Source organism: Lissotriton vulgaris, chromosome 6 (assembly GCF_964263255.1).
Source record: "Lissotriton vulgaris chromosome 6, aLisVul1.2, whole genome shotgun sequence".
NCBI classification, from domain to species: Eukaryota; Metazoa; Chordata; class Amphibia; order Caudata; family Salamandridae; genus Lissotriton; species Lissotriton vulgaris.
The window spans coordinates 1115102555-1115126902 of NC_141694.1; the positions used below are offsets into that span (position 1 = coordinate 1115102555).

At 44.1% G+C, this 24348-nt stretch overlaps 1 protein-coding gene across 1 annotated transcript in view; it reads right to left on the reverse strand.

Moving 5' to 3' along the window:
• The window catches only part of PYGB (glycogen phosphorylase B), a 684627-nt gene that overhangs the window by 212047 nt on the left and 448232 nt on the right, over nt 1-24348 (reverse strand). The window contains exons 12-13 of the mRNA XM_086927201.1: nt 9728-9842; nt 1874-1975 (exon numbers count right to left, since the gene is read on the reverse strand). Of these exons, the coding sequence (XP_086783327.1) occupies nt 1874-1975; nt 9728-9842 (217 nt within the window). The remainder of the gene's footprint in view (nt 1-1873; nt 1976-9727; nt 9843-24348) is intronic.

The window sequence follows — 24348 nt, forward strand, 5'->3', positions numbered from 1 at the left end:
ACCTTGCAAAGACACCATACATAGCATTAAGAAAATGTAATGGGTCTTGCCCTGGACCAGGAAAAGGAGGCTTCTCGCCTGGAATACGCTCAGGCATAGGCATCACCGGACTCGGGCCTGCCGGCGCCGACAGTGGATCCATTGGAGTCGATGGTCCTTCAGGTACTGGTACCTCTTCTACCGGAGCCAGAGAATGTTCCAGAGATGGAGAAGGAATCTGCGCCGGCGACTGCGCCGGTGAAGCCACAGGAAAAGTCTCTCTCTCTGGAGAAGGAGAAGGAGATACATAGTCCTCACGATGTCGATGGACTTTCGAGGACGACGTCTGAGTCTCTTCCTTATGCGAACGGCATTGAGAACCGTGCCTCTTCTTCTTTTTGTGCTTCTTGGGTTTTGAAGCATGACCCGACGTCAAATTTGAGCCCGACCTCGACCTGGATCTTGACTTCGATCTTCTCCGGCCCCTTTTTTCTTTACGCATCTTCGCCATGAACAGCTTGGCTTCCCTTTCTTTCAGAGCCTTCGGGTTCATTTTCCTGCAGGAAGCGCAATCCTCGACGTCATGGTCCGATGACAAACACCATACGCAATCGTCGTGAGGATCTGTTATGGACATGTGTCCACCGCACTTCCCTGCATGGCTTAAATCCTAACTTTCTGGACGACATCTTCCGAAAAGAGAAACAAAAGAACAGGAAACAAGCTAGAAAACACAAAGTAGCAATACAACCACGGAGGGTCCCAAAAAAAGGTTAGTGTCGACGGCGCGGAAAAAAGGGAACTGACGTCATCACGTCGATGAGGCGCTCTTATGGCTCCGGTGACGTCAGCGAGGTCACGAGCGAAGCCGTGCCTCTGTGACGTCGTCCTCGTCGGCGTGGAGAGCTACAAAAGTTTCCGAATGCTACTGGCGCAGGGGATATTCACAAGGTGAGGAATCCACTGGCAGATGTATCCATCAGAATTCGGTTTATTAGTGCGAATTACATGATTTACAGCTACCAGGCATTCATAAATGTTTTCTACCAGCCATAAATCAATTTACTCCTGGGGAATTGTCTGCCACAAGTGCATAGATTTCTGCAGAAGTGAAATCTAAGCAAGTTGGGAAGATCAAACGAGTGGTTTGCTTTGAGAGTTGGTGACACAAAGTCTTAAGTGTGTGGCTATAAACAAATTCCTATATTGGCCTTTCTCACCCTGAAGATGGTCTGAGTTGGGGGCAATCCATTCAATGCAAAGAAGAAAGGATTGTCCCTCAACTCCTTGAATAATGTTTTCCTGTGCATCAGTCACAACTTCCACAACTTGGAAGTTGTGACTGATGCATCCTTCCAATCATACTACAGCTTAGTTTTGTATTTTAGGGGAAACCTTAAGCCTACACCCATGAGCAATGTTATATCTGCAAGAGCAGATGTATGGTTCCCGTTGTGAATCTGGCCCATATATGGCTAGAGTGAGTGCCTTACTAATACTTTGACCATCAGAAAACAGTACACTGGAAGAACCCTTGAAACTTAAGCACAAAATTGGGCCTGTATACTAGGCTACAGGGTGGTATGTTCTATGGATGATTACAACCATGATATGCAATAGAAACTAGCAGCAATGCCATAAAATCCATTGAGCTGTCATCACATGGATAGTGCAATCTGGCATTCTATTGTTCTTTCATTAGACAATAAAATTCCCATTTTAGACATAGTCTTCGGTCAACACATCAAAACATTGTGAACCAACACGGCGCTTATTGAAATACCTTGCTCTACTTCACCATATTAAATAATGAATCCTTCTATAATAATATCAATTGATATTTAAAAGGATAAAAAGTGAAGGCGCAAACACTTCCTACTTGTGTACACTTTACCTGCTTAACTTTAGCCACATCCCTGATGAATGCCTCATCATTAACGAATTTCATCAACTTCTTGAGCTCGCTTAAGTCAGACAGGAAGCCGTCTCCAATTCGCTGAGGAGATATAAAAAAGGTACCACTGTGAAAAATGACATCTGAATCTTAGCTTCAGCACAGCAATTCAAAGCATGGTGTAACACGAAGCATGAGATGCATACGCCCTCATTACAAGCACTGCGATTTGAGAAGGAGTCGGAATTATGTGAACACAGACTTTATCACAACCAATAACTACTGGGTGAAACAAAGTCCACAGCTGTGCTAAATATCAGCATGCTAACTCTGTAGGAGTTTAACAGAGGAAACAGGACAGCTAACTCTGTAGGAGTTTAACAGAGGAAACAGGACAGGACAGGTAAACATGAGGGTTTTGGTGTGAAAAACACCTAAATCTCACGTTGTTCCACATTTATCTGAACTGGACTATCTGTCTCTAGCTGCCCAATGGTACAAAAGCTAAAACATTATGAAGTGTATTGCACTCAAACAAATTATGTGTATCTCTGAATGATCAAGAAGTTCCATCCACATCGTTAAGGTAGAAAACATAGATTGGGCTCTGATATTAATCTCAGAGATTAGTTAAGATTCATTCCAGAGGTGGATCTGCATCTGGGGAGTTGGACGGCTCGGATTCAGGATACTTTTCCCACTAACTTAAAAACCAGGAGGTTTTAACCATGTCAATTCAGTTAACTAGAAATGAGACTACCTACAAAACTTCACTGAGTTCTACTCTGATATTTATTCACAGAACACCAATAATTGTTTTATGTTTTAATGTTTCAGAGATAGGTGTAACACCAACCTATTTCTACAAAACATGTCTACTCTCTTTAGTTTGGGCTTTGACATTTAAGTTATTTATCTCTTAACGGTGTTGATGTCTCAACTGTTGCTCCATCATATGCCCGTTGCATTTCACAGAAAAAGTTCACCAGTGATTAGGATAAAGGATGGTTTCACTAGTGGGCAGTGCTTACTTTCCTCGGGCAATCTACTTACAACCATCTGTGCACTCAAGTTTTGGTGCTGGGACGTATTTTTCTTTATCAGACTTTGGCCCAGAGCAAGTGAGAGAAAGGCAGAAAAGGGAGAAAGAAAGAAGAAGAGAAAGATAGGAAAACAGTAACAAAGGGAGGAAGCACGGATGATAAAGGACCTCTAAGATTGAGAAAATGAGTAGGAAGTGTAGAATGGTGGAAGGAAGAGGAATGAGTTGGAATCAAAATTAGGTAGTCTTTGAAATGTAGTAACCCCAGCATTTTGGCAGCTCCAGTGGTAGGGTCCTAACAAAAGCTATGGTTTATGCTCTTATTTAAAAAAAAACCATAAAAAATCGGAACTACTTGATCAAGCTGTGTAGACATGCTTCAATAATGTAAAAAAGAATACTTTCCAGAAGAAATGCCATTGTGTGGCATAACGCAGCACATTCACTGGAAATATTATTTTACTATTTTATCTTTTTAATACACATTAACACAGTTCGGTCAAATAATTTCATCTCATTAGTACCAGTATAACTTTAAGGTGATCACATAACCTTTGCAAATGGTCTGCCACTGTGTAGCGCTTTATAGTTTTCTATTTGGGGCGGGGAGGGGGAGGACGTTATATAGCGCGAACTTGACCCGTAGGTATCAGGTATCAGAGCACTTTAAATGAGCGCCAGTTACTTTACATAAGTACAGATTCATTTTTGTTAGGCGCAGGGAGATTAGGTGATTTGCCCTGAATCACAGGATGTTGAGCGTTGTTGCAGAGATTCGAACCCGGTTCCCCATTGTTTAGGTCGACCGCCCTAGCAGTTAGGCTACATGCTCTCCCAGTAGTGTTTAAAAGCTTTATTGAGCCATACGATAAATCATGAACAATACACAAAAAAAATACAGAGCAACCTCAAACATATTAAGAACAAACTACAGTTAATATAATAAAGTGTTTTATTTTTTTAGTTTTCCTTGGAGTAGGAGAGAAGGGGAAGGAGACCAATCCGGACTGACTGTAAGGAATGTAAAAAGAATAAGCAATAAACATACAAAGCATACATGTAAATTAAATTCATCATATAGAGAAGATCAGTAGAATAACATATATATTTAATAACCATGTTATATAGTTTGTGAGATTACCAGAGAGTTCATGGCAGTTTAAAATTCACTGATAATGTACACATTGTGTTTGAAACATTTTTGGTTATTAACACAACAGCGGTCCCTACTAAAGAACAGAAAATGTGCAAAGCGAAAATGAATACAGACCCAATCAGTACTGTATTGGCAAAGAACTTGTCCAGCCGGACAGTGGTTCAATATTTAATTTAAGAAACAATTTAAGAGAATAAGCAAAGAAAAATACTGAGAGTGGGACACAAGCCTGTGTCTAACTACAGAGACAATTGAGGCATACACTTTGGGAGACATGCAAAGGCGGGGGGGAGGTTCAGGTGATGCTCACGGTTCGTTTTTCAAGAAGATAAGTAATTAAACAAACAAATCGCAAGTAACTGCTCTACACAAACAATTAAATGTATCAAATGTATATGTTTGAGCAGTTTTAAAGTGTCGACGACGTTTCGATCCCGACCATAAATAAAGGGATCATCTTCAGGACTTAAAAATGTGCATGCCTGTAATTGAGTGCCTAAATAAACTTCATGACATTACACAATTTAAAATGGGGAGGAAAAGTTAGAGAAAATAACAAACAAAAGTAGATATTAAAGCATCTGTGCAAAGACTTCCTTCTATCCCATTGTGGAAGCAGACCCCCGCATCTACCCGCCTCACTGACGGCTTAAGGTAAGCCCGTGAAACTCTCCCTCTCCTCCCACCCGAGTCTTCATCTCCACCCGTCGCCCATATCTGACCCTTGGTTCCTTTTCCTCAGGCGACCCGACCGCCAGAAGTACATGGCTGTGGCTCCCACGCATTGACACAAACCCTTCCCCAACAAGGAACTCTAGGTGGATTCTTCACCTAACCACAGACTCCAGTATACACACGGCATTAACTCGGCCGTAGGTAAGCATGATCCTCCTTCCCTCGGACCCAATCGCCTCCACGCCCTCTGTCGCCCACCTTGATACCCCCAGTGCTTCTCCCACAGGTAATTCGGCCAGCATGGAGCACACGGCTTTGGCTCCCTCCACTTGACCACTATTCCCTTCCGGCTGTACCGAACCGCCACTTCAGGTGAGCCCCTCACCATAGCTCTCATTACTCAACACTTCACTATTCCCAGCGCCTTACCTTGCACCTTTCCTCTTTAGGGTAATTGATCCGGATCCCACGGGCAATCTCATACTGCGAACTTGGCTTCATACCCCTGCACTTGCTAGCAGCATCCTATGCTGGTAAGGCTCCCTTGCCTCGCTACCCCCGCGGCTCCACGAGCATTAGGTTACTCCTATTAAACACGCTGTTCTGATCACACTCCATACATCTTGTCACTGCGCCAGAATTGTATTTACCTTGTCACTGCGCCGTTTACACCATCTCTTGCCCCTTCCTTTCTGCCCGTTTAAATCTGTGTACCACTTTGATGCAAACTGGTTAAAATTGTAATATGTACTCACTTAGCCGCCCCTTCGCTCACCATTTCTAATTTGCGACATTGTATTCTGAATCAACTATAACGGACAAGCTTTGGAGTCTTTGCACATATGCTTTAATATCTAGTTTTGTTTTGTTATTTTTTCCAACTTTTCCTCCCCATTTTAAATTGTGTAATGTGATGGAGTTTATTTAAGCACTCAAGTACAGGCATGCATATTTTTATGTCCTGAAGAGGATCCCTTTATTTATGGTTGGAATCGAAACGTCGTTGACACTTTAAAACTGCTCAAACATATACGTTTGATACATTTAATTGTTTGTGTAGAGCAGTTACTTGAGATTTGTTTGTTTAATTACTTATCTTCTTGAAAAATGAACCTTGAGCATCGCCTGAACCTCCCCCCACCGCCTTTGTATGTCTCCCAAATTGTATGTCTCAATTGTCTCTGTAGTTGGACACAGGCTTGTGCCCCACTCTCAGTATTTTTCTTTCCTTATTCTCTTAAATTGTTTCTTAAATTAAATATTGAACCTCTGTCCGGCTGGACAAGTTCTTTACCAATACAGTAGTGATTGAGTCTGTATTCATTTTCGTTTTGCACATTTTCGGTTCTTTAGTAGGGACCGCTGTTGTGTTAATAACTGATTCCCATGGTCCCTAGCTGACTTAATTGGGTTACCCTTGTTGATAAAACGGATGAAACATTTTTGGGCCTGTTAGCTAAAAAAGTTGTAAGTGGTAACCAGTATAAATCACTTTAACTCTATATCCGCTAGATGGCATAAAAGCATTTTCTAATCTATGATGATAACATACATTATACAGCCAAGCTTTGTATTAAATATTTCAGAAATATTTCCAATTAATAGTTATTTGTTGAAAGGCAAAAGCTAACAATAAATCCAACAACCTATTTTTAGAAAGGACAGGGTCATCTTCAGGATCAACTAAGCTACCAAGCAAAAGGTATATAACATTAAAAGGGCACTGAGTGTGAAATATTAATTTGATTTGACTTCAGACTTTGTACGAAAAGGATGAAGTGTATGGGAACCAGAATAATATAGGCATCATATCACTGTTGTAATAATTACATTACCAACATTCGAAACTGTTCTCTCTCTCTCTCTCGCTCTCTCTCTCTCTCTCTCTCTCTCTCTCTCTCTCTCTCTCTCTCTCTCTCTTTCTTTAGAGAGAGAGAGAGAGAGAGAGAGAGAGAGAGAGAGAGAGAGAGAGAGAGAGAGAAGGTAGCCATAAGAGATGGAGCAGCATAAAATCTGTTAAAAATGAATAACAGGATTTCTAGATGTCTTCTGAATTTTAGACCAGATTTTATTCCAAAACATAGTTGACCGGGTAAAACCCAGATTAGCTTCCCAAAGTAGCTCTACGTTGGATTTGGTCCTTGAATAATTGACAGATGAAAATATGTATACATCATAGAAACTTTGGGGTACAAAGTCAGGAGACATGAGAAGGTTTGAACGTTAAAAGCTGGAGTAACCGTATCCTCTAGAGATAGGAAAATATCCAACACTATATTCAACAAAAGAGTAAACAGAGTCTGAAATTACTTAGGGTGTTGAAAGGACTTTTGAAATTGAAGGAACAAAATGGGTGCAGCAACCCAAATAATATTTCTTTCTCTACAAGATCTCCAATATAGTGTTTTATTATTGAGTTTATTTGGTTTGTTTTACCATAAAAGCATAAGCAATAATGTATCACAATGAATCGTATCAGGGAACAGCAGGATTTTAGTAATATACAAATATGTTTAAAAAGTGGAGTAGCTGCAAGAGAAGAGAAGGAGGCTAGAAAAATAACTTACTGTGGCGTAAATGATTTAATCAACATTTTCTCTACATCAATCCATAATGGGGAAAGAGAAAAATAATTTTCGTTGAGTAACAGAGAGGTCTGTCGGAGGCAAAAGGCTTTATGGTACAGGCTCGGATCTGGAAAATTGACTCCACCTTCTAGTTTATATTTCTAGAGTAAATTAATAATATCCTGAATTTTATTTTACTCAATAAACATTTAAGGAGGATAAAATCAATCTTATTATAATAAAATCAAGGAATATTGACTAAAATCATGGAGACAATATATAAGAGCATATGTGAAATCATCATTTTAATCGAGTCTGCTTGGTCCCGCCAGGATTAAACAAGTGGTTCCAAGAGGACAGCAAGGAGTCTACTTTAGTCAAACCCTCCTTAAAGTTAATACTAAATGTTTCATTCATGGAGCTTGTATTGTGGTGCTTTTTAGTAACTTTTTCTCAATCTGAGACAATCCATTTTTGTTGAAATCTACTAAATATGCAGCAGAAGAAGGATTATGTGTCAAACGAAATCCACAATGATGCAGAAAACATAGCAGCGTCAGCTTCACATAATTCCAGTCACCCTGCTTAGACCTCTGTGAGAGTACCAGGGTGCAGGTTGTGCTCAGTTGCACTGACACAGAATTACCTGGATTTTGTTTATGAAAAACAGAAAAAAAACTTTGTTGCAAAGCTCTTGAAGGTATTTAATTGGCTGCATGGGCGTAAACCAATGCATTTATTTCTAGTGACACACACATCTTGTATGAATGCATTTATGTTACAAAATATCTTTCTGTCATCCATTTTTCTCATTATATGCTTGGGGAGATTTGGAGTGCCCATGAGGTTGATAATTTACATCCCTGCATTGGAATGACCTTTTATCATAAGTGGATGCTGGTGCACTGCACTGGTTATCTAGTGTCATTTAGTGTGATCAGGATTACGAGTACCATTTGTCTTGTTTATTGATCTGGTGCGTGTTTCACCAGGAAGTCTTAATATATATCTGTACAGCACATACAACAAGTATGTGTTCTTTAGTGCAGAATGTCCCTGTGCCAGTTAGAGATGAAGTCCCCTTTGATGTCATCAATGGAACATTGGAGATGGCTTCGAGGTGCAGAAGAATGTCTGTCAGTTGAGAGTTGTAAGTCAGTCCAACAGAATTTGGGATTTAGGAGCCGAGGAATAAGAACACAAGCTATATCCATCTTTGTCAGTGACCATAAAATGGCGTCAGACATGCTGCTCCTGTGTAGCTCTTAACTCAGAGTGCCACAAGGGGCCTCCCTTGCGCTTATACTGAGAGACGTTTGAAGTTATTTAGACAATAAACTATGCTTCAGCGAATCACACTTTCTTCTGAAGTTTGAGTGCTGCGCTTGAGAAGTGAGGTACTAAGGGGCCTATTACGATTGTGCTCTTTCCGCATCCTCCAGGCCGGCGGTAGCCACCGCTGGCCCGGAGGATGCGGAAAGACCACAGCGGACCCATCAAAGACCCACCGCCACATTAGGATGGCTGGTGGGTCCTGGTTTCCGTCCGCAGCTTTTCCGCCGCGGGTGGCTTACAACCGCGGCGGAAAAGCTCTAATATGGTGGCGGTGTCTCTCAGACACCGCCAGCCATATTAGGATGGGCTTTAAAAAGTGCTTTTCCGCTGCGGGTTTTCCGCCGTGGAAAAGCATGTGGAACTTCACTGCGGGGGCCGTTGCGGGCCCCCTGGGTGAAGGTGGGGTGGGGGGTGCACATGGGGGTACCTATGGTACCCCCCTGCATTTGTATGCAGAAATCGGCAGGCACCGCACGGTGCCTGCCGCTTTCTGCATACAAATGCAATGTATGCATTTTTACCATTGCGGCGGGTGCAGCTGAAGCCGCACCCGCCGCAATGGTAAAAACAGAGGATTTGACCGCCAGGGTGGCGGTCACATCCTAATTGGACAGGAGGGAACTCCGCAGGCCATGCGGAGGTTCCCTCCTCCTCTATGGTCGCGGACGGACTCAAGTCCGTCCGCGATCATAATGGGCCCCTTAGTGCCCAGATGATCAGGATACTCAGTATAATTTATTAGGACGGATCAGTGGTTTGCTGCTGCTGCCCCCACACCTTCCCTATTTGTGGGTTCCTAGAGAAAAGTATTTCCATTTCCAGCACTGCACAACATTCTACCTCAACACACCAACAGCATACAGCCCTATCGACCCAGATGAAATGCTTTCAAAAGAAAAAGGGGCATCATTCCCAAATAACAGCAAGCTCCTGAGATCAACATTTATGCAGTTACAGGCATTACAAATTTGCAGTTGCTTGTACCATTCATACCAGACCACGTAACGCTGCATCCAAACGTAGTTGTGCTGAAAATCTCAATCCACACTGTACATTTGAACCTTGGCATATTGAAGTACCTCAGCAATAATGTCGGTCAGACCAGGGTTGCAAAGTTGAAGCCAGCGCCGTGGAGTGATTCCATTTGTCTTGTTCTGGAACTTTTTGGGTTCAAGCTCGTAGAATTCCTTAAAGCTGGAACATCAATAGAGAGGAAAAAGATTGGAATTGGCCGTTCCTATTATTCAAAATTTAGCAAATAACCCTGCAACAGACCATTCTGGTTGTTCACTAACTACATAACGTCATTGAGTGTTTATGATTACTAGATACCACCAGTCAATCCAGAAGATGACAAGATGACAGGTCATCTGCAGCAGACTCTGTAAATGGAATGAACTCATTTACAGCCAGTTTTTGCAACATTGCAGTAAGGGGTTTTTATGGATCTTTGGAGAGTCCATATTTATTGGCCATCATCCTTGAAGGGTACTGTCATTACATTAACCACTGATAACCCAGGACTTCAGGCACGACTGCACATAAATTAAATAACCAAGTTAAACCCTTTGTTCATTTAACCTTCCAAGTAAATGAGGGGGGTTTGAGTAATTATTGAATTTAGGAGATGGTAGAGGGTTTAGAAACTAGATACTTTATGACACCATTAATCACACTGAATAGCCAATATTCAGTCAAGGCTCTCTTTTTAAAAATTATATATGACCCATATTATGGAAAATTGTTAATCCATTCTCAGTAAACTTCATAAACTCTCAGGCTGCTCCAGTTTTTGTTTAAACACATACAGATGATGGGGAAATTGTAGGAGACATAATGCAACAAATTTACTAATATATGCCTAACCTCTGCCCTAGTTTATCAGTGGCCCAGGGTTAGTTAGTAGGGCCGACCTCCACTGGCCGAGCTTCCATCCACAGCAGTCTAACAACCAAGACAATTCATAAGTAATCATCAAAATTGTAACATACCCCAATCCAGTTCAAAATGTAGTTGTTCAAAGTCTTCATATTCAGGTAATATGGATACTGCAGGTCTAGTTGTCACAATCTGTGCCAAGATGCAATTCAAAAGGGGCAATATACATTCACTAATTATTGAGTCTAAGGTTAAACCAGGGGGTTATATTTTGCTGCCATGAACCTACCACTTACAATTCTGTATGTGAACAAACTAATCTTTGGTGGCAGGTAGTTGAAACTGGCTGGTCAGGTCAAGATTTGTGATTGACAAGTGCACTCGTGGAACCCAAAGGCTGATGAACTGTACAATGGGAAATGGAACATAGGGGTTAAGGTCCAAAAGTGGTTTGAAATAATAACTCCGGACCATAAGAGCTAAAAATAAAATTCCATCTTTTTCTAGAAAAAGGGCCTGATTACACCTAGTCTATGAGAAATGCGATCCCTATGCAAACCCGTTTGCACAGTAATCAGAAGTCCAAGTTGTGGGGAATTTAATAAACGTATTTTATTGTGTGTGATCAAGTCCGGATCCGCAGGTAAATTTCTGCAGGTCAAACTGCTGGAATGTAATAGCGTAAAAGACCTGCTATTTACTAAGATGAACATTTTATTTACAGTGAACACCAAAATCTAAAGTTTATTCCCTGTTTCCAAACTAACATCTCATAGCATAGGCAGAAATTATCGCACCTGATACATTCTGAATCTAGATGTATAAATACATAGTGGAACCTAATCAGGGCTCTCACAGTCAGGCCATAAGTGTGACCGGCCAGCAGGCTACTTAGTACTTAGAGGTCTGTGGTGAGGATGTTGTGCCCTGACATTATACAGCTAAGCAACCTATGTGTGAAGGCTATTTAGCAGAAAAGAAATTGGAACTATTGGTTGTCATTGTCTTATTTTTTACATAAGACTGGGACATTCTAGGATCTTTTATAATCATACTTTTCCTTTCTAGGTATTCCACTTCTTGAGATACAAAGGTCAATTATTATAGCCTTATAGCCCGCCGTAGCGGGCAATACTGGCTAAAGGCCCGAGCCGAAGGCGAGGGCCTTTAACAAGGGAGAGGTACTTTATTAGCCGGCATAGCCCAGCTACGAAGGGCTATGAGGCTATTCGAACATTCTGCCATTAGAGGGCAGAATGTTCTAACAAATAAAACAAAGCCTTTTGGGAGCGTGAGGGGATTGGAATCCCCTCAGGCTCCCTGAAGCCTTTGTTCACAGCCAGAGCTGTGAACAAAGAAACATTGGAATGTTGGAGCTCCGGACTTATTCCAGCCATTATAAGCTCGGAGCACTCCATACTCTTCAATGGAGCTACCATCATTCCAATGTTCTAATAAGGTTTAATGAGAAATATAGAATGCACATCTATTAACAACATTATTCATTGTAACATGATGATCACGTTTGCTTGAAAATATTCATAGCATTTAATCTGAATTTTAACTCTCTGTTCTAATTGTTTTTGAGTGACAAAAGGTTTCATGGATGTTGATAAGTTAATTTCTATATAACTGACACAGTTTCACAGAATGAAATTAAGTCAAAGTTTAATCAAGCCTTTTTCTGTTGTTTATTCTGAAAAAATCAACAGTGACCAGATAATGTTATATTAACTAAGAACAGAGTGTGATGGGTTAGAGAGGAACTTCATGCCAGAAGACAGAGACATGAGGACATGAGACAGGCCATTCAGAATTGTCTCACCTACCTTTGCTGGAGGCTAATGGGAAGAACATTTACCCATCACGTATTGGGCTTATCAGCCTGCCTGCAAACACACACAAGACAATGCAATAACATTGAACATTAGCCCTAGTGCGGGTATGCTGTATGTGGGTGTGATCTTTAAAACTCAAGTTAGGCCCTTTGTTTGGTGTTAACATTAGTTTAGTTAACCAAAGAGGTGCTTGTGGGATTGCACAGAATACTTTATGCTTTAACATATACGTTGCAATATTTGTTTTTGCTGTTCACACTTCTTGTAAACATTGCAGCTATTATTCTATTGATGTTTTATTATGGCTACTTTTCACATTGTGCCTACTGGGATAGGAATTTGATTTTGAAATAAATCTCTAAAATAGATCCATTGTTCCAAATGTTCTTGAGTGTGACGTTCTGTCTCGAAAGAGGGTTTGGGCTTCACAAATCATTCCTGTGATAACTCATAGAATTGATCAGTACCTGAAACTCATCTCACTCAAATACTACTCCGTTGATGGGGGTGGTTGCAGTCAACTGGCTTTCTGTATAGCGATTATATTTGTATGTAGTGAGGACATATTTTCCTTTTTCAGGTGTACATTTCTGAATACTAGCCCAGACAAGGCATATATCACATACGCTAGCAATGGGTTGTAGTTCAATATTGATCAAATCTTAACTGAAGGTGAAAGAATTATTAGCAAAATAAGATGTATTTTTCTAGATGATGTGGAATGTGCACAATTTCTTCTGAAAACTAAATGTTTTACCTGTATGGGAATATGGGCAGAGGTGACTGTGTAGTAAAATGCCAAATAAAAAATCCAAATGTAATGAGACAAATATAAAAACATCCCTTCATCTTTAGAATCTCGAAGTTCCAGAGGCTTTGCCTTGAAGAATTTCAGATTTAAACATGCACTCTGCCAATACACATTTACATCAAATAAGTTCATGGATACAATTTGGTTTGACTGATACAAAATTAGTCAGGTGGATCTCCTTAAGCTTGCCCAAAAGTGTAACCAACGAAGGCTGACTTTCCTAGGTTGTCCATGATTCGCCACCACCTGGTTGTGGGAGTAAATTGAGCTTATATTTAACACTGTCCCTGAATTAAGACCAGATCCTCATTCCCATGAATGAAGGCTCTTTTACTTCCTGTATGTCGTTTGCAGTTTTCACCTCTTTAAGGTTGCTTTGACCCACAGTGTAACACGTTTTAAATGCTCCAGTGACTTTTGGTGTCTGTGTTCTTCACCACCTAATCTACTAGTTTGCTCCTGCATTTTTCTCTTTGTAGCTCTAGGACTTCCTCTTCATTGCACCTAGCTATTGAAAAGGGGCAGATTTCAAAATGCTGAGGAACTCGAACAAAGCTTCCAAGGTCTTAGATTGCTATGTGTGACATGTGTGTAATTATGAGTAACATTCAACGACTATGAGTGACACTTTTTCGCAAGCAAAAACAAGCAATGAAGACGAGAGAAACACATAAATATAAGAAATGACACTCATTTGAGCAACGAGAAACTCTAACTGCTGCAAAGCATAAGAAATAATTGTTAAACAGCTTACATTTATCAGACTCTAATCAAATTTGCGGAAAATAGATAAAGCAGTCTGGAAGATGTTCATAATTTAATTATATTCAGCTGAGTGACTCGCAGACTCACTGGACTGCTGCCGGCGACATGAGCACTAAGCAGCTAAGCACCGCCGCAATAGAAAGCTGAGAGGGAGAGGCACTAATTTAGATCACAGCTAGGCAGGCTTAAAGAAAATTAAGTTTTTTTAGTCAGATTAACACTCTCCAGAGGCGCAGTGTCTGAGACTTAATAGAGATGAACTTCTAAATGTGAGGACCACAGCAACTAGCTAGTCCCAAAGCTAGGTCCAAGCAAAATGCAAACCCTACTCCTAGTTGGGTCTGGTTGCTCAGTGCACTAATGCATCCACTATTTATTCTGTGATTCGCCTCATGGTCACCGGTTTAAATATTGGCAGGTTCACTTAGTATTTCTTTGCTCTGGGTTGAGTGGCATGAGTACCAATAAACACCTGTCATTAAAAGCAGAGGGATGAACATTTGCATTACAAAAATACATGTTATGGTGTGCTATAGTGCACCGCATATGTGTGACAAGACATTCCTATGAATTTAACTGAATGGACTGCAACTTAGAGCAATCTATTTTTTTACTTGCATCTTCGGAAATCACATGTGCTTCATAGAAGAGATTTGTAAAGAAGGCCCTCGGCGCTCGTGTTTTTAGTAAGACATGTTCAGCTCTATCGCTCCCTAGTGAAACTGTCACTGTGATTTAAAATACATGTGAGAAGGGTCAGTGAGTTATATACTTGACGGTTCTGCTTTCATGTCAGAGGAAGTAACTAGTTTGAAGACACCAACACCTAAATAAACTTCTACCTTCCTTGTAAACATGTATGGAGTTAAACATGCTGCATGATTAGAACCACCACAGTGAAAGCACCACAGGGCAGAGGGGGAGGCCTAACCACAAGGACCAGACTGACTTTAACCTCAGCTGGAGCCAGCCCGGGTCTCGGGGAGGTGCATCACCTTTGAATCTCTGCCTGGACGGCTAACAGTGCTTTCCCCATGCACAGTGAGGATGGCTCATGGCCCTTGGGGAGTGCAGCAGGGGAAAGTTGAGAGCCTGGCAGGCGGCCCGGCCTGCTTTACTAATAATGTTGTGACACTTTCAGGTACTCGACTCAACGAGCGGCGTTACATCTGGTCCACTGGCCTGAACAGTGGACCAGATGTAACGCCATGAGTGGTGTCCAGGACTGTGACACCACTCATGGCTGCACCACCAGTCTTCCAGCAGGGGCCGTGCGGGTCCAATCTGAATCTCAAACACACCGGTCAGTGGGCCACACAGTGCGAGTTTAGCTGCAGCTCCTGTGTCCCGGCTGTGCTAGCTGCAAACGTGACCCCAACCAGGCCCTAGTCAGGATGTTGATTGGGCAAACTAAACCCTGAATTTCAGGCTCGACGTGCCAGTGGGGTCAGTTACTTTGCTGCGTGGCGGCGGTGATTGAAACATTGGAGCCAGCCCTGTCCAGAGCGAGCTGCTTGAGCCAGCCCCCAAGCCTGTTACAGCAACCCACACTGCCTGCTAATAACAAATAGTCACTGTCTGGGACATAAGCAGCGCTCCGGCTTGAAAGCTGAAGAAGCGCTATACGGGATAAGCGAGGCCTGGGCTTCCCAGACACCCCCCTCCAAGCTGGAGCTTAAACGTGTTTACTGGGAATGGGTGTCGAAACGGGATCAATCCACCCAAAAACCAGGGAAATTAACAGAGGGTTTCTTCGAGCATAAAAGCACCTGCAGCCTGGAACCCTACCTCGATTTTATACAGACACCTAGGGATAGATCCCTATATATCCAGATGAGATTTGGTACCCTGCAAGTTAACAGCTTTACTTCACAATGGAAAGATCCTAATCATGTCCCCGAACCTTGTCCTAGTTGTGGCCATTCCGAGGAGTCAATTGCCCATCTGTTCCTGGCATGCCCGGCATACAAAAACGCCAGAGAAAAGTGGCTCAACCCAGCATGCAGGGTACTGGGCTTTATGAGCCATGTTGCAGCCCTGCGCATCTTGAAAACCGATACCTCCTCTTTGACAATTGTTTGTGGTGTGGCCAAATTCCTGGGGCGTGCCTGGCTAATCAGACAAAAGTATTGTGACAATTGCAAGGCAACTACAACTGCCTAACAAGAAACTCTGTTTTTGGTCCAGTGCGCTCACCGCAAGTCGGGGAACAATATGGGTTGTAACCTTCCTTTCTGCCGTAATGGAAACCTCAGACCTATGGACTAATCACTATTTTAAAGACATGATGTTATATTTTCCTCTTCTGTTTTATTTTATTATCTGTGCTGAATTTTTAACTGTCTTTTTAAGAAAAATTCTACATATAACTTTTTTTTTATTCTGTAAAATGCTTTTATGATAATTTTTTTTATCGAATAAAGCCTATCAAAGCTCAAAGCTATACGCGTGATAATGCATTCGATTGCGGTGATGCGGACCACCACACTGAAGTGCGTTAGTCTAATGCCTGATGCGTGGTTCTTGGCTGCTCAAAAGGTTATTTGACCCCCTTAGTCAAAGAATAATCACACTTTCCTGGTTTCTTCCAGCTGTTTCCTAGCAGCCTTTAATGTCACATGCCGAAAGTGTCTGCTCTGACTAGCTTGAAAAAGGAGTGTGAAGATGCTCATTTTGGGGCTGAGAAAGGCCATCCCGGGTGGCTTGATGAATTGACCTTTTGACCAAGCAACATTTCCACTTGGAGCCTGTTGAATTTATGGTGTGCTGCATGGTGCACAAAGGCCAAAATGGCACTGTTTACTGTACTAGAAGAGCAGGCATCAGTTCAGAATCAAATCTAAACCCCCAAGTCTCCATTAAAGTTAAGAGTTTGCAACATTGTTCCATATTCTGAGGTCCTCAGTCTCTGACCTTTGCGACAGTGAGACACTCAATCAGTTCCTGGCCTCTGAGAGTGTTGAGCAGCGATAATAGGATCCTTACGTAACCAGCAGGGGTGATGTGAACTCCCCCCCCCCTGCTTTCGCAGCTTAAGCAGGGTGGAGTTCTTGGTGGGCCTCTTCTGCCTGCAGCTCGGCAGACAAAGGCTCCTAAATATTGTGAAAGGAGGGTGGTTGGTTGGTTGAGTGAGTGAAAGGGTGGCTGAATGAGTGAGGAGATGGATGTAAGGATAGATGACTGAAAGAATGACTGGATAAGTGAAAGTGAGGGTGGATGAATGGATACACGTGTGGATAGATGGATAAGTGAAATAATGGATGGATGGATGACTGAAAGAGGGTGGGTGGATGGATGGAAGGGTGAATGGATGGATAAGTGAAATGGTGGATGGATGATGAGAAAAGATGGATGGATTATTGAAAGGGTGAATGGATGAGTGGAGTGAAAGGGTGGAAGATGGACGGAATGAAAGGGTTAATAGATGGATGAACAAAAGGATAAATAGATGGATGGATTGATGGATCTATGCTGGGATGGAGTGGTCCTCCAGATTTAGAAGCTACAGCGGGATGGAGTTCTTGATGGGTCTCTTCTGTCTGAAACTTGGCAGACAAAGGGACGGATGGATGATGAATAGATGGATGGATGAATGACCTAAAGGAGGGATAAGTGAAAGAATAGATGGATGAGTGAAAGGAAGGGTAAATGGATTGATGGATGAGATGAGTGAAAGGGAGAATGAACAGATGGATGGAGTGAAAGGGCAGATGGATGGATGGAGTGAAAGGGAGGATGGATGAGCGAAAAGATGGATGGAAAAGTGAAAGGATTGATGGATGAGTGAAAGGATGGATGAGTGAAAGGATGGATGGGAGAAAGGATGGATGGGTGAGCAAAGGGGAAGTTGGACGGGTGATAGGATGAAAGGGTAGATGGATGGATGAGTGAAAGGGAGGGTGGATGGACGAATGAGAGGGTGGGTGGATGTGTGAGTGAAAGGGTAAATGCATAGATGAGTGGTTAGGTTGAAGGATGAGTGAAAGGATGGATGATTGATTGGCATAGTGAAAGGATAGATGGATGGATGAGTGAGTGAAAGGGAGGATGGAGTGTAAGGATGGATGGATGGAGTGAAAGGGTGGGTGGATGGATGGATGGAGTGAAAGGGTGGATGGATGAATGACAGAAAGGATGGCTGGATTAGTGAAAGGGTAGATGTAGAGATGGATGAGTGAAAGGGTAGATAGATGGATAGGTTTGGAGATGCATGCAAAAGTAGTAACATGGCTGGGCGGAAGGACAGAATAGTGAAAGACTGAATGGTAGATGAAAGACTGAATGGATGATAGAATGTAAAGGTAAAATTGAGGATATCAGCTGGAGGATGGAAGGATGAATGGAAAGATGTTTGGAAGGAAGAGTCAAGAGAGCTCGTCTGGTGAGGGAAGTGATGACTTGCTTTGTTTGCTTGGTGCCATAAAAGCTTTGGTTCGAAGTGGGGGGAATTTTAATTTTCTGGCTACTCCCTTGGGAACTAGAGGAGCACCTAGGTTGCACTTGCATACATCAAACAAGCATTGGTATAGCCAATAGGTCTTGCTTTTGGGACCTTATGAAATGAAATGAAAAGACCATTTACAAAGCGCAATATCCACCCTTAGGCGTCCTAGCACTGCGTACTACACATACAGGGAGACAGTTAAGAACTATAAGTATTTAGTTATACAGCACAATATCCTTAGTGCAACAACAACTGTTGCATGGCTAAACACTGATAAGGTCCCAAAGGCCCTTCCCTCTTGCAGTGAAGTATTTGGCTCACCCCACCAGGCTTCTTTATGGCCCCTTCTTTTGAGCAGCCAATGTGGCAATATGGTGCAAATATGCAATTCCTCCAGAATTAAATCACAATTTTAGTATGTTATATTTGCCGCCTGCATATACAGTATAATATTGGCAGAAAGCCATCAGAGCACTATGCATCAGGATGGGAAAGAGTAAGCCAGACAAATGCCATGCAGTAAAAAGAGGCAGGGAGAGCAAACCAATGGAAATACAAGGAATTGTGAGGAGTAAATCAAAAACATTGGCAGATAATTCATACGATGTATACAAGGTGAACTGGGTGCTATAGCTAATGGAATCCCGTTCCTGTTTACCTCAGCGATCAGCAAAAAAACCTTGTAGGCACTTTTCCTGTGGCTCCGCTCCGTTGACTTTGATGGAGTTTAACATGAGGGAAACAACCTTTTTGGTGTTAAAACATTAACCTTTTTGGGGGGGCGCTAGAGGGCGCATGGCAAGATGGCCGCACTAATGTGAGTCTCTGCTGGACCGAGGCACCATCCGACAATCATCTGCTGCAACACAACATATCTGAGCATGATATGAAGCTGTACAGAGTGACACTTACCTGCTGAATACATTGATGTCCGTGGCGATCGATTTGAGGCTGTAATCATGGGTGAAAGCGGACTCTGCTGCACTGTGGCAAAGTTGCAGCGAATGGCGGCTGTGGAGGCGAGCTAGGCGGATCATCTGCTGACTGGGCTAGGGCCTGCTGTGACTTCGTGCACGACCCCCGACGTACCTGGGAGCTGCGCAGAGTGGCGGATGCGGGGGGTCCTGCTGTGAGCGTCCGGATGGCTGTCAGAGGCTGCCGAAGGTGTGGAACGGACGGCTTGGAATACCACTGCGTGTGCGGCTGATGCCACATGAAGACCGGGGTGGAGCGCTACCGGCTGCGAGTTCGGGCGGCGCTTCTGCCAACGGCTGCCCGACGCCTCCTGAGACAGTCTACTTGCAGAGCTGGTGACCGTCGGCGCTTGCGGCGGTAGGTGGGGGCAGCGTTTTCTCCTGTGGTGCGGGCCGCGGAGGCGGGATCGGACCGCGGGTGGGGACCGTGTCCTGCTTGCTGTGTCTGGCGCGGTGCCTAGGAGAGGTGCGGCGGCTGGAGGGGGAGCGCTGGGCCCGCTGGTGAATAGGGATCGTGCTGAGGACTCTGCACGCTGTTGCTGCCGGCCTGCAAGGCGGAGAGGCCCTAACAAGTGTACGGGCTGAGACTGTGTGCTTTTCCTGAACTGTGCAAGAGGCTGACAGGCTAAGGGGAGCAGTGGGGCCCGCTATCGGCTGCATGCATGAGGATATGGCGAAGTGGCAAGATACGTGCTGATACTGAGGGAGCTAAGGTGACGGTGACAACTGGAGTATAGTGTGTGGCTCACTGAGGGGGGTCCTGGATTCTATGCTTTCTGGTGCACTCTGGGTCCTGTGTAGGCCCTCACCTGCCTGTGGGCTGTAGGCCTTCTGCTCTTGTCCTGCTGTCTTGGAAGCGCATGGAATAACAGACTTTTATATCTCCGTTGGCTGAGTTGCATAAGGCCGTGTTTTGTGGGCCTGCTGAACTGCTCCTGGGCTTGTGGGGCCTGCTGGCAGCCTGACTTCTGTGGTGCCTTTGCGGCAATTGGACCTGACAGAGGGGTGTGGCTGGATACAGGGCAGATAATCAAGCCTGTGACACTTGGCGCTTTTTGGTGACATCTCCTCACATCTTCGCCTGCGTAGGTGCTGTGTCTTAGTTATCATTGAGGTGCATTTTCCATTGCGGTGATTGAGTGCAGTTGGTATCATGGGTAGGACGGACAAGTCTCAACCTCGCCTTACTTTTGAATCAAAGAGGGCCCCCAAGACACCGCAGAAGGCGGCCTCTGCTTCTGAAGCAGAGGCACTCACTGACAATCCTCCCACGCTGGAATCTACTTTGATGGCTATGCAGCGCACATTACAGTCCATCAAGGGAGCAATGGCGGTGGTCAATCATCGCCTCGACCACATGTCCTCTCAATTAGAGAAGCAAAATGTGGGTATGGGGAAGGTGGAACAAAGAGTATCTGCGGCTGAGGACGGCTTGGTGACAGTATCGGACAGAACCACTGGTATGGGGAAGGTCCTCTCAGTAATACAAGCTAAAAATGAGGATTTAGAAGCGCGGTCCCGGCACAGTAACATACGTATTACAGGACTGCCGGAGTCGACAAATGTCGGCCAAATGGAGACCTTTGTCGAGTGCCTGATCGCGGATATTTTTGGCACAGAGCACTTGTCCAAGGTATTCACTGTGGAACTTACTCATCGATCATTGGCTGCTAGGCCGGTTCCAGGGGCCCCTCCACAGCCAGTTATTGTCAAACTTTTGAATTATAGGGACTGTGATACCATATTACGCCTGGCCAGGGAGAAGGGCAATATAGTACATCAGGCCAATGCTTTGGCCTTTTTTCCTGACTTCACGGTTGCTGTACAAGCTGCAAGAACAGAATTTGGTGCAGTGAAACAGTTTCTGAGGGCGGAGTGGGTCCCATACGCCATGTTATATCCGGCACGTCTTCGAGTGGGAACGATGAGTGACAGCAAGATTTTCACCTCTCCTAAGGCCGCAATGGACCACGCTAAAGCGCTGAAGCGTAAGAAGCGGGACTCTATGGCAGCGTCTGATGATGTGGAGTAAGAGGGGGATTTAGTATGGTTAAATCATTGTTGACATTTATATCCTCACTTGTTCCATTCACATGATGACTGAGGGGTCTTATTGTTGGTAAAAAAGGAAAACATTTCTCTCCCTTGTTGTTAACATTAGAATGCCCGGACTGAGGACGTTCACCATTTGCCTGACTGCAGGTAATCGGGTCAGCTATGTCTCCTTATGGCCATAATGTTTGATTTCCTATTATCTTTGTGGTTGTGAACTATGCACACCTTTACAGCATAAGGCTAAGCTTTCCTTCTGGATTTGTGCTACGTATATTTGGCAATGTACTTAACGTTAATGCCTGCTCTTACGTTACAGCCGCCTTCATAGTACTGATATATTTGGGACAATTGGTATGTGATGTGTTGTTGTGCATAATAGTGCCCGGTCAACTCCTACTGTGTGGGAGAGTCTTGGCTCCGCGCCCCCCACACATGGGTGTTCCTCAAATATGTTTGGTTCTGTTATGCTGGGTGTCGTGTCTTCCTCATAATAACGACAGACTACTTCTTTATATATCTAGGAGCTTTATTCAACATGTGCTCTCAGGTCCCCGTCCCTACTCTAACTGACTAGCCCATCACCTGGATCCTCCTCTTCCCCCAGCCCACTAACTCCGCCCACCCAGCTACTAGAACGTTTACAATACCACATCTCCCCCTTTCTGGACAAAACGGAATAACAAGTTAATTCACAGTTCCTCAATTAGTCGTTTAGGCCGATGAACAGCTCGTCGGGGCCGTTGGGTGCCTCCTCCACCGGCAATCTCACTCTCAGACTGGGTGTCCGTATGAATAGGGTTAATGTTCAGAACAGAACTCTCACTGCATTTACCATTGGATGGCTCAACTGTTGTAGCAAGGGCGTCTCTCAGGACTGGGGCACACTCGAGTGCATGCAACATGCTGTTGGGGATTCTCTGACCGGCAGGTGCTGTGGTCACTAGGGCGCCCTTCTGACATGTGGTAGTCAAAGGATCGTCCCAAAATCGACAGTCTGCTTCCGCTGATTGTTCTTGCTTTATCACCACAGTGTCCCCTGCCGGCTGGGAGGAGTGTCTCATTTTCCGGGGGTGATCGACACGCAATTTCATTTCTTCAGTCTTGGCCTTCTGGGCAGTGCTGACTTCGGGAACACAGCCAGTCGTTGCCACATGTCTCAGTGCGCCTTCCCTTGTGGACATTCTTGTCGGGAGGGGTCGACTCAACATTAATGTTGCTGGGCACTTGCCCGTGGTGACATGGGGAGTGTTTCGGTAGACTCTCACTACTTCATCAAGGGTCACCTGAAAGTCCTTCCAGTTCAGAGCGGTTTGTTGAAACGTTTTCAGAAGGATAGCCATGAACTGATCACTAGTGCCATTACCTGGTGGCCACAGCGAGGTGATCTTTTGATGGTGAATGTTGAGCTGCTTTGTAAAATCCTCGAACTCTGGACTAGTGAATGGGGAACCATTTTCTGTTTTCAGCCCTTTGGGAGCACCCCATGCATCAAAGACTTCGTCAAGCATCGCTATAATGTTGAGCACACTTGGGGAGGAGACAAGCTGAGCAACTGGGAATCTGGAAAGTTCGTCCATCACCACAAGGACATACAGGCCCGAAGGTAGCGGGCCATGAAAGTCGATGACTAGTTCTTTCCACACCTCTTGAGGTAGTCCAGTCTTTGGCAGAGGCTGGTGTGGACCTCCAGCGTTGACTACTTTACATTGATGGCAATCCTGCAGCGCTAGTTCAACCATGTGATCGAGTGAGGGAATCCAGACCCATTCTCTCACAGTTCTCTTGGTGGCCCCCACACCACGATGACTGGTGTGCGCTAAATTGATGATTCTCTGACGTAATTTACTGGGAATGATAATCCTTTGGTTCCTTAACAGAAGCCCGTCAGGGGTGACAGACAATTCCCTCCAAATGTTTTGGAACACTTGCAGTTCCTGCCGAAGTTGTGGATCATTCTCCCCTTCTTTGTTAATGTCTCTCCACCGGTTGTTTCGTAGACAGTATAAGATTTTTTTGAAAACAGCATCATCTCTGGTGGCTTGCCGAACATCCTCCAGGGGGACTGCCGGTGACCTGACTTGATCTGCCACGCGATGATAGCATTCTACCGCTGCTGCTAAATCAGTGGCAGGAGATGAAAACAGAGAGCGTGGCACATGATCACCATTGTCGGCTGACTCCCGGGGGATGAAGGGTAGTTGCACAAAAGTCATCGGCCATAACCACCTTGTCTCTGGCACTCTTTGTTGTGGCCTCCGACAGAATGTGCCCAGAGAACTTGAGGGTGGAACAATGAAACTAGCATTTCTCTTTGTTTAGCGTTAAGTTAGCTTCCATCAAAGCGTGACATACTCTATCCAGTGCCTTGTCATGTTCTTGTGTGCTGGACCCATATACTAGTATGCTATCTTTGTGGTTCAGAGTATTGGGTATATGCTGAATGACTTTGCCAATCGCTTCCTGCAGTATCTCTGCTGCTGCAGGGATGTCTTCACTCAATCGTTTGTAACGGAATAGTCCCATGTGTGTGACAAAAGTTGTGATGTATCGCGACTTGTCGTGTAGTGTTAGCTGGGAACACCCGCGGTTGAGGTCAAGTCTGGAAAACACTTTAGCATTATTTAGTGTTCATCTCATGTCACTCAGATGTGGCCCTACAGAGCGCTCCTCGCCAAGGGCCATGCCGGGCGCTCTCATATCCACACACAGGTGTACTCTTGTGGGCGTCCCTTTCCTGGGGACGATAAGAACTGGTGACACCCAGGGGACAGGACCACGTGCTCGCTCAATAATGTCATCTTTCAATAGTTCTTGTATCTCCTTTTCGACAGCTTGTTGGAGATGCCCGGGCACCCTTCGGGGTTGTTGAGCCACAGGGCGGATTTGTTAATTTATGCCAAGTTTAATCTGAAACTGGTTCATCCTTCCCAGACCC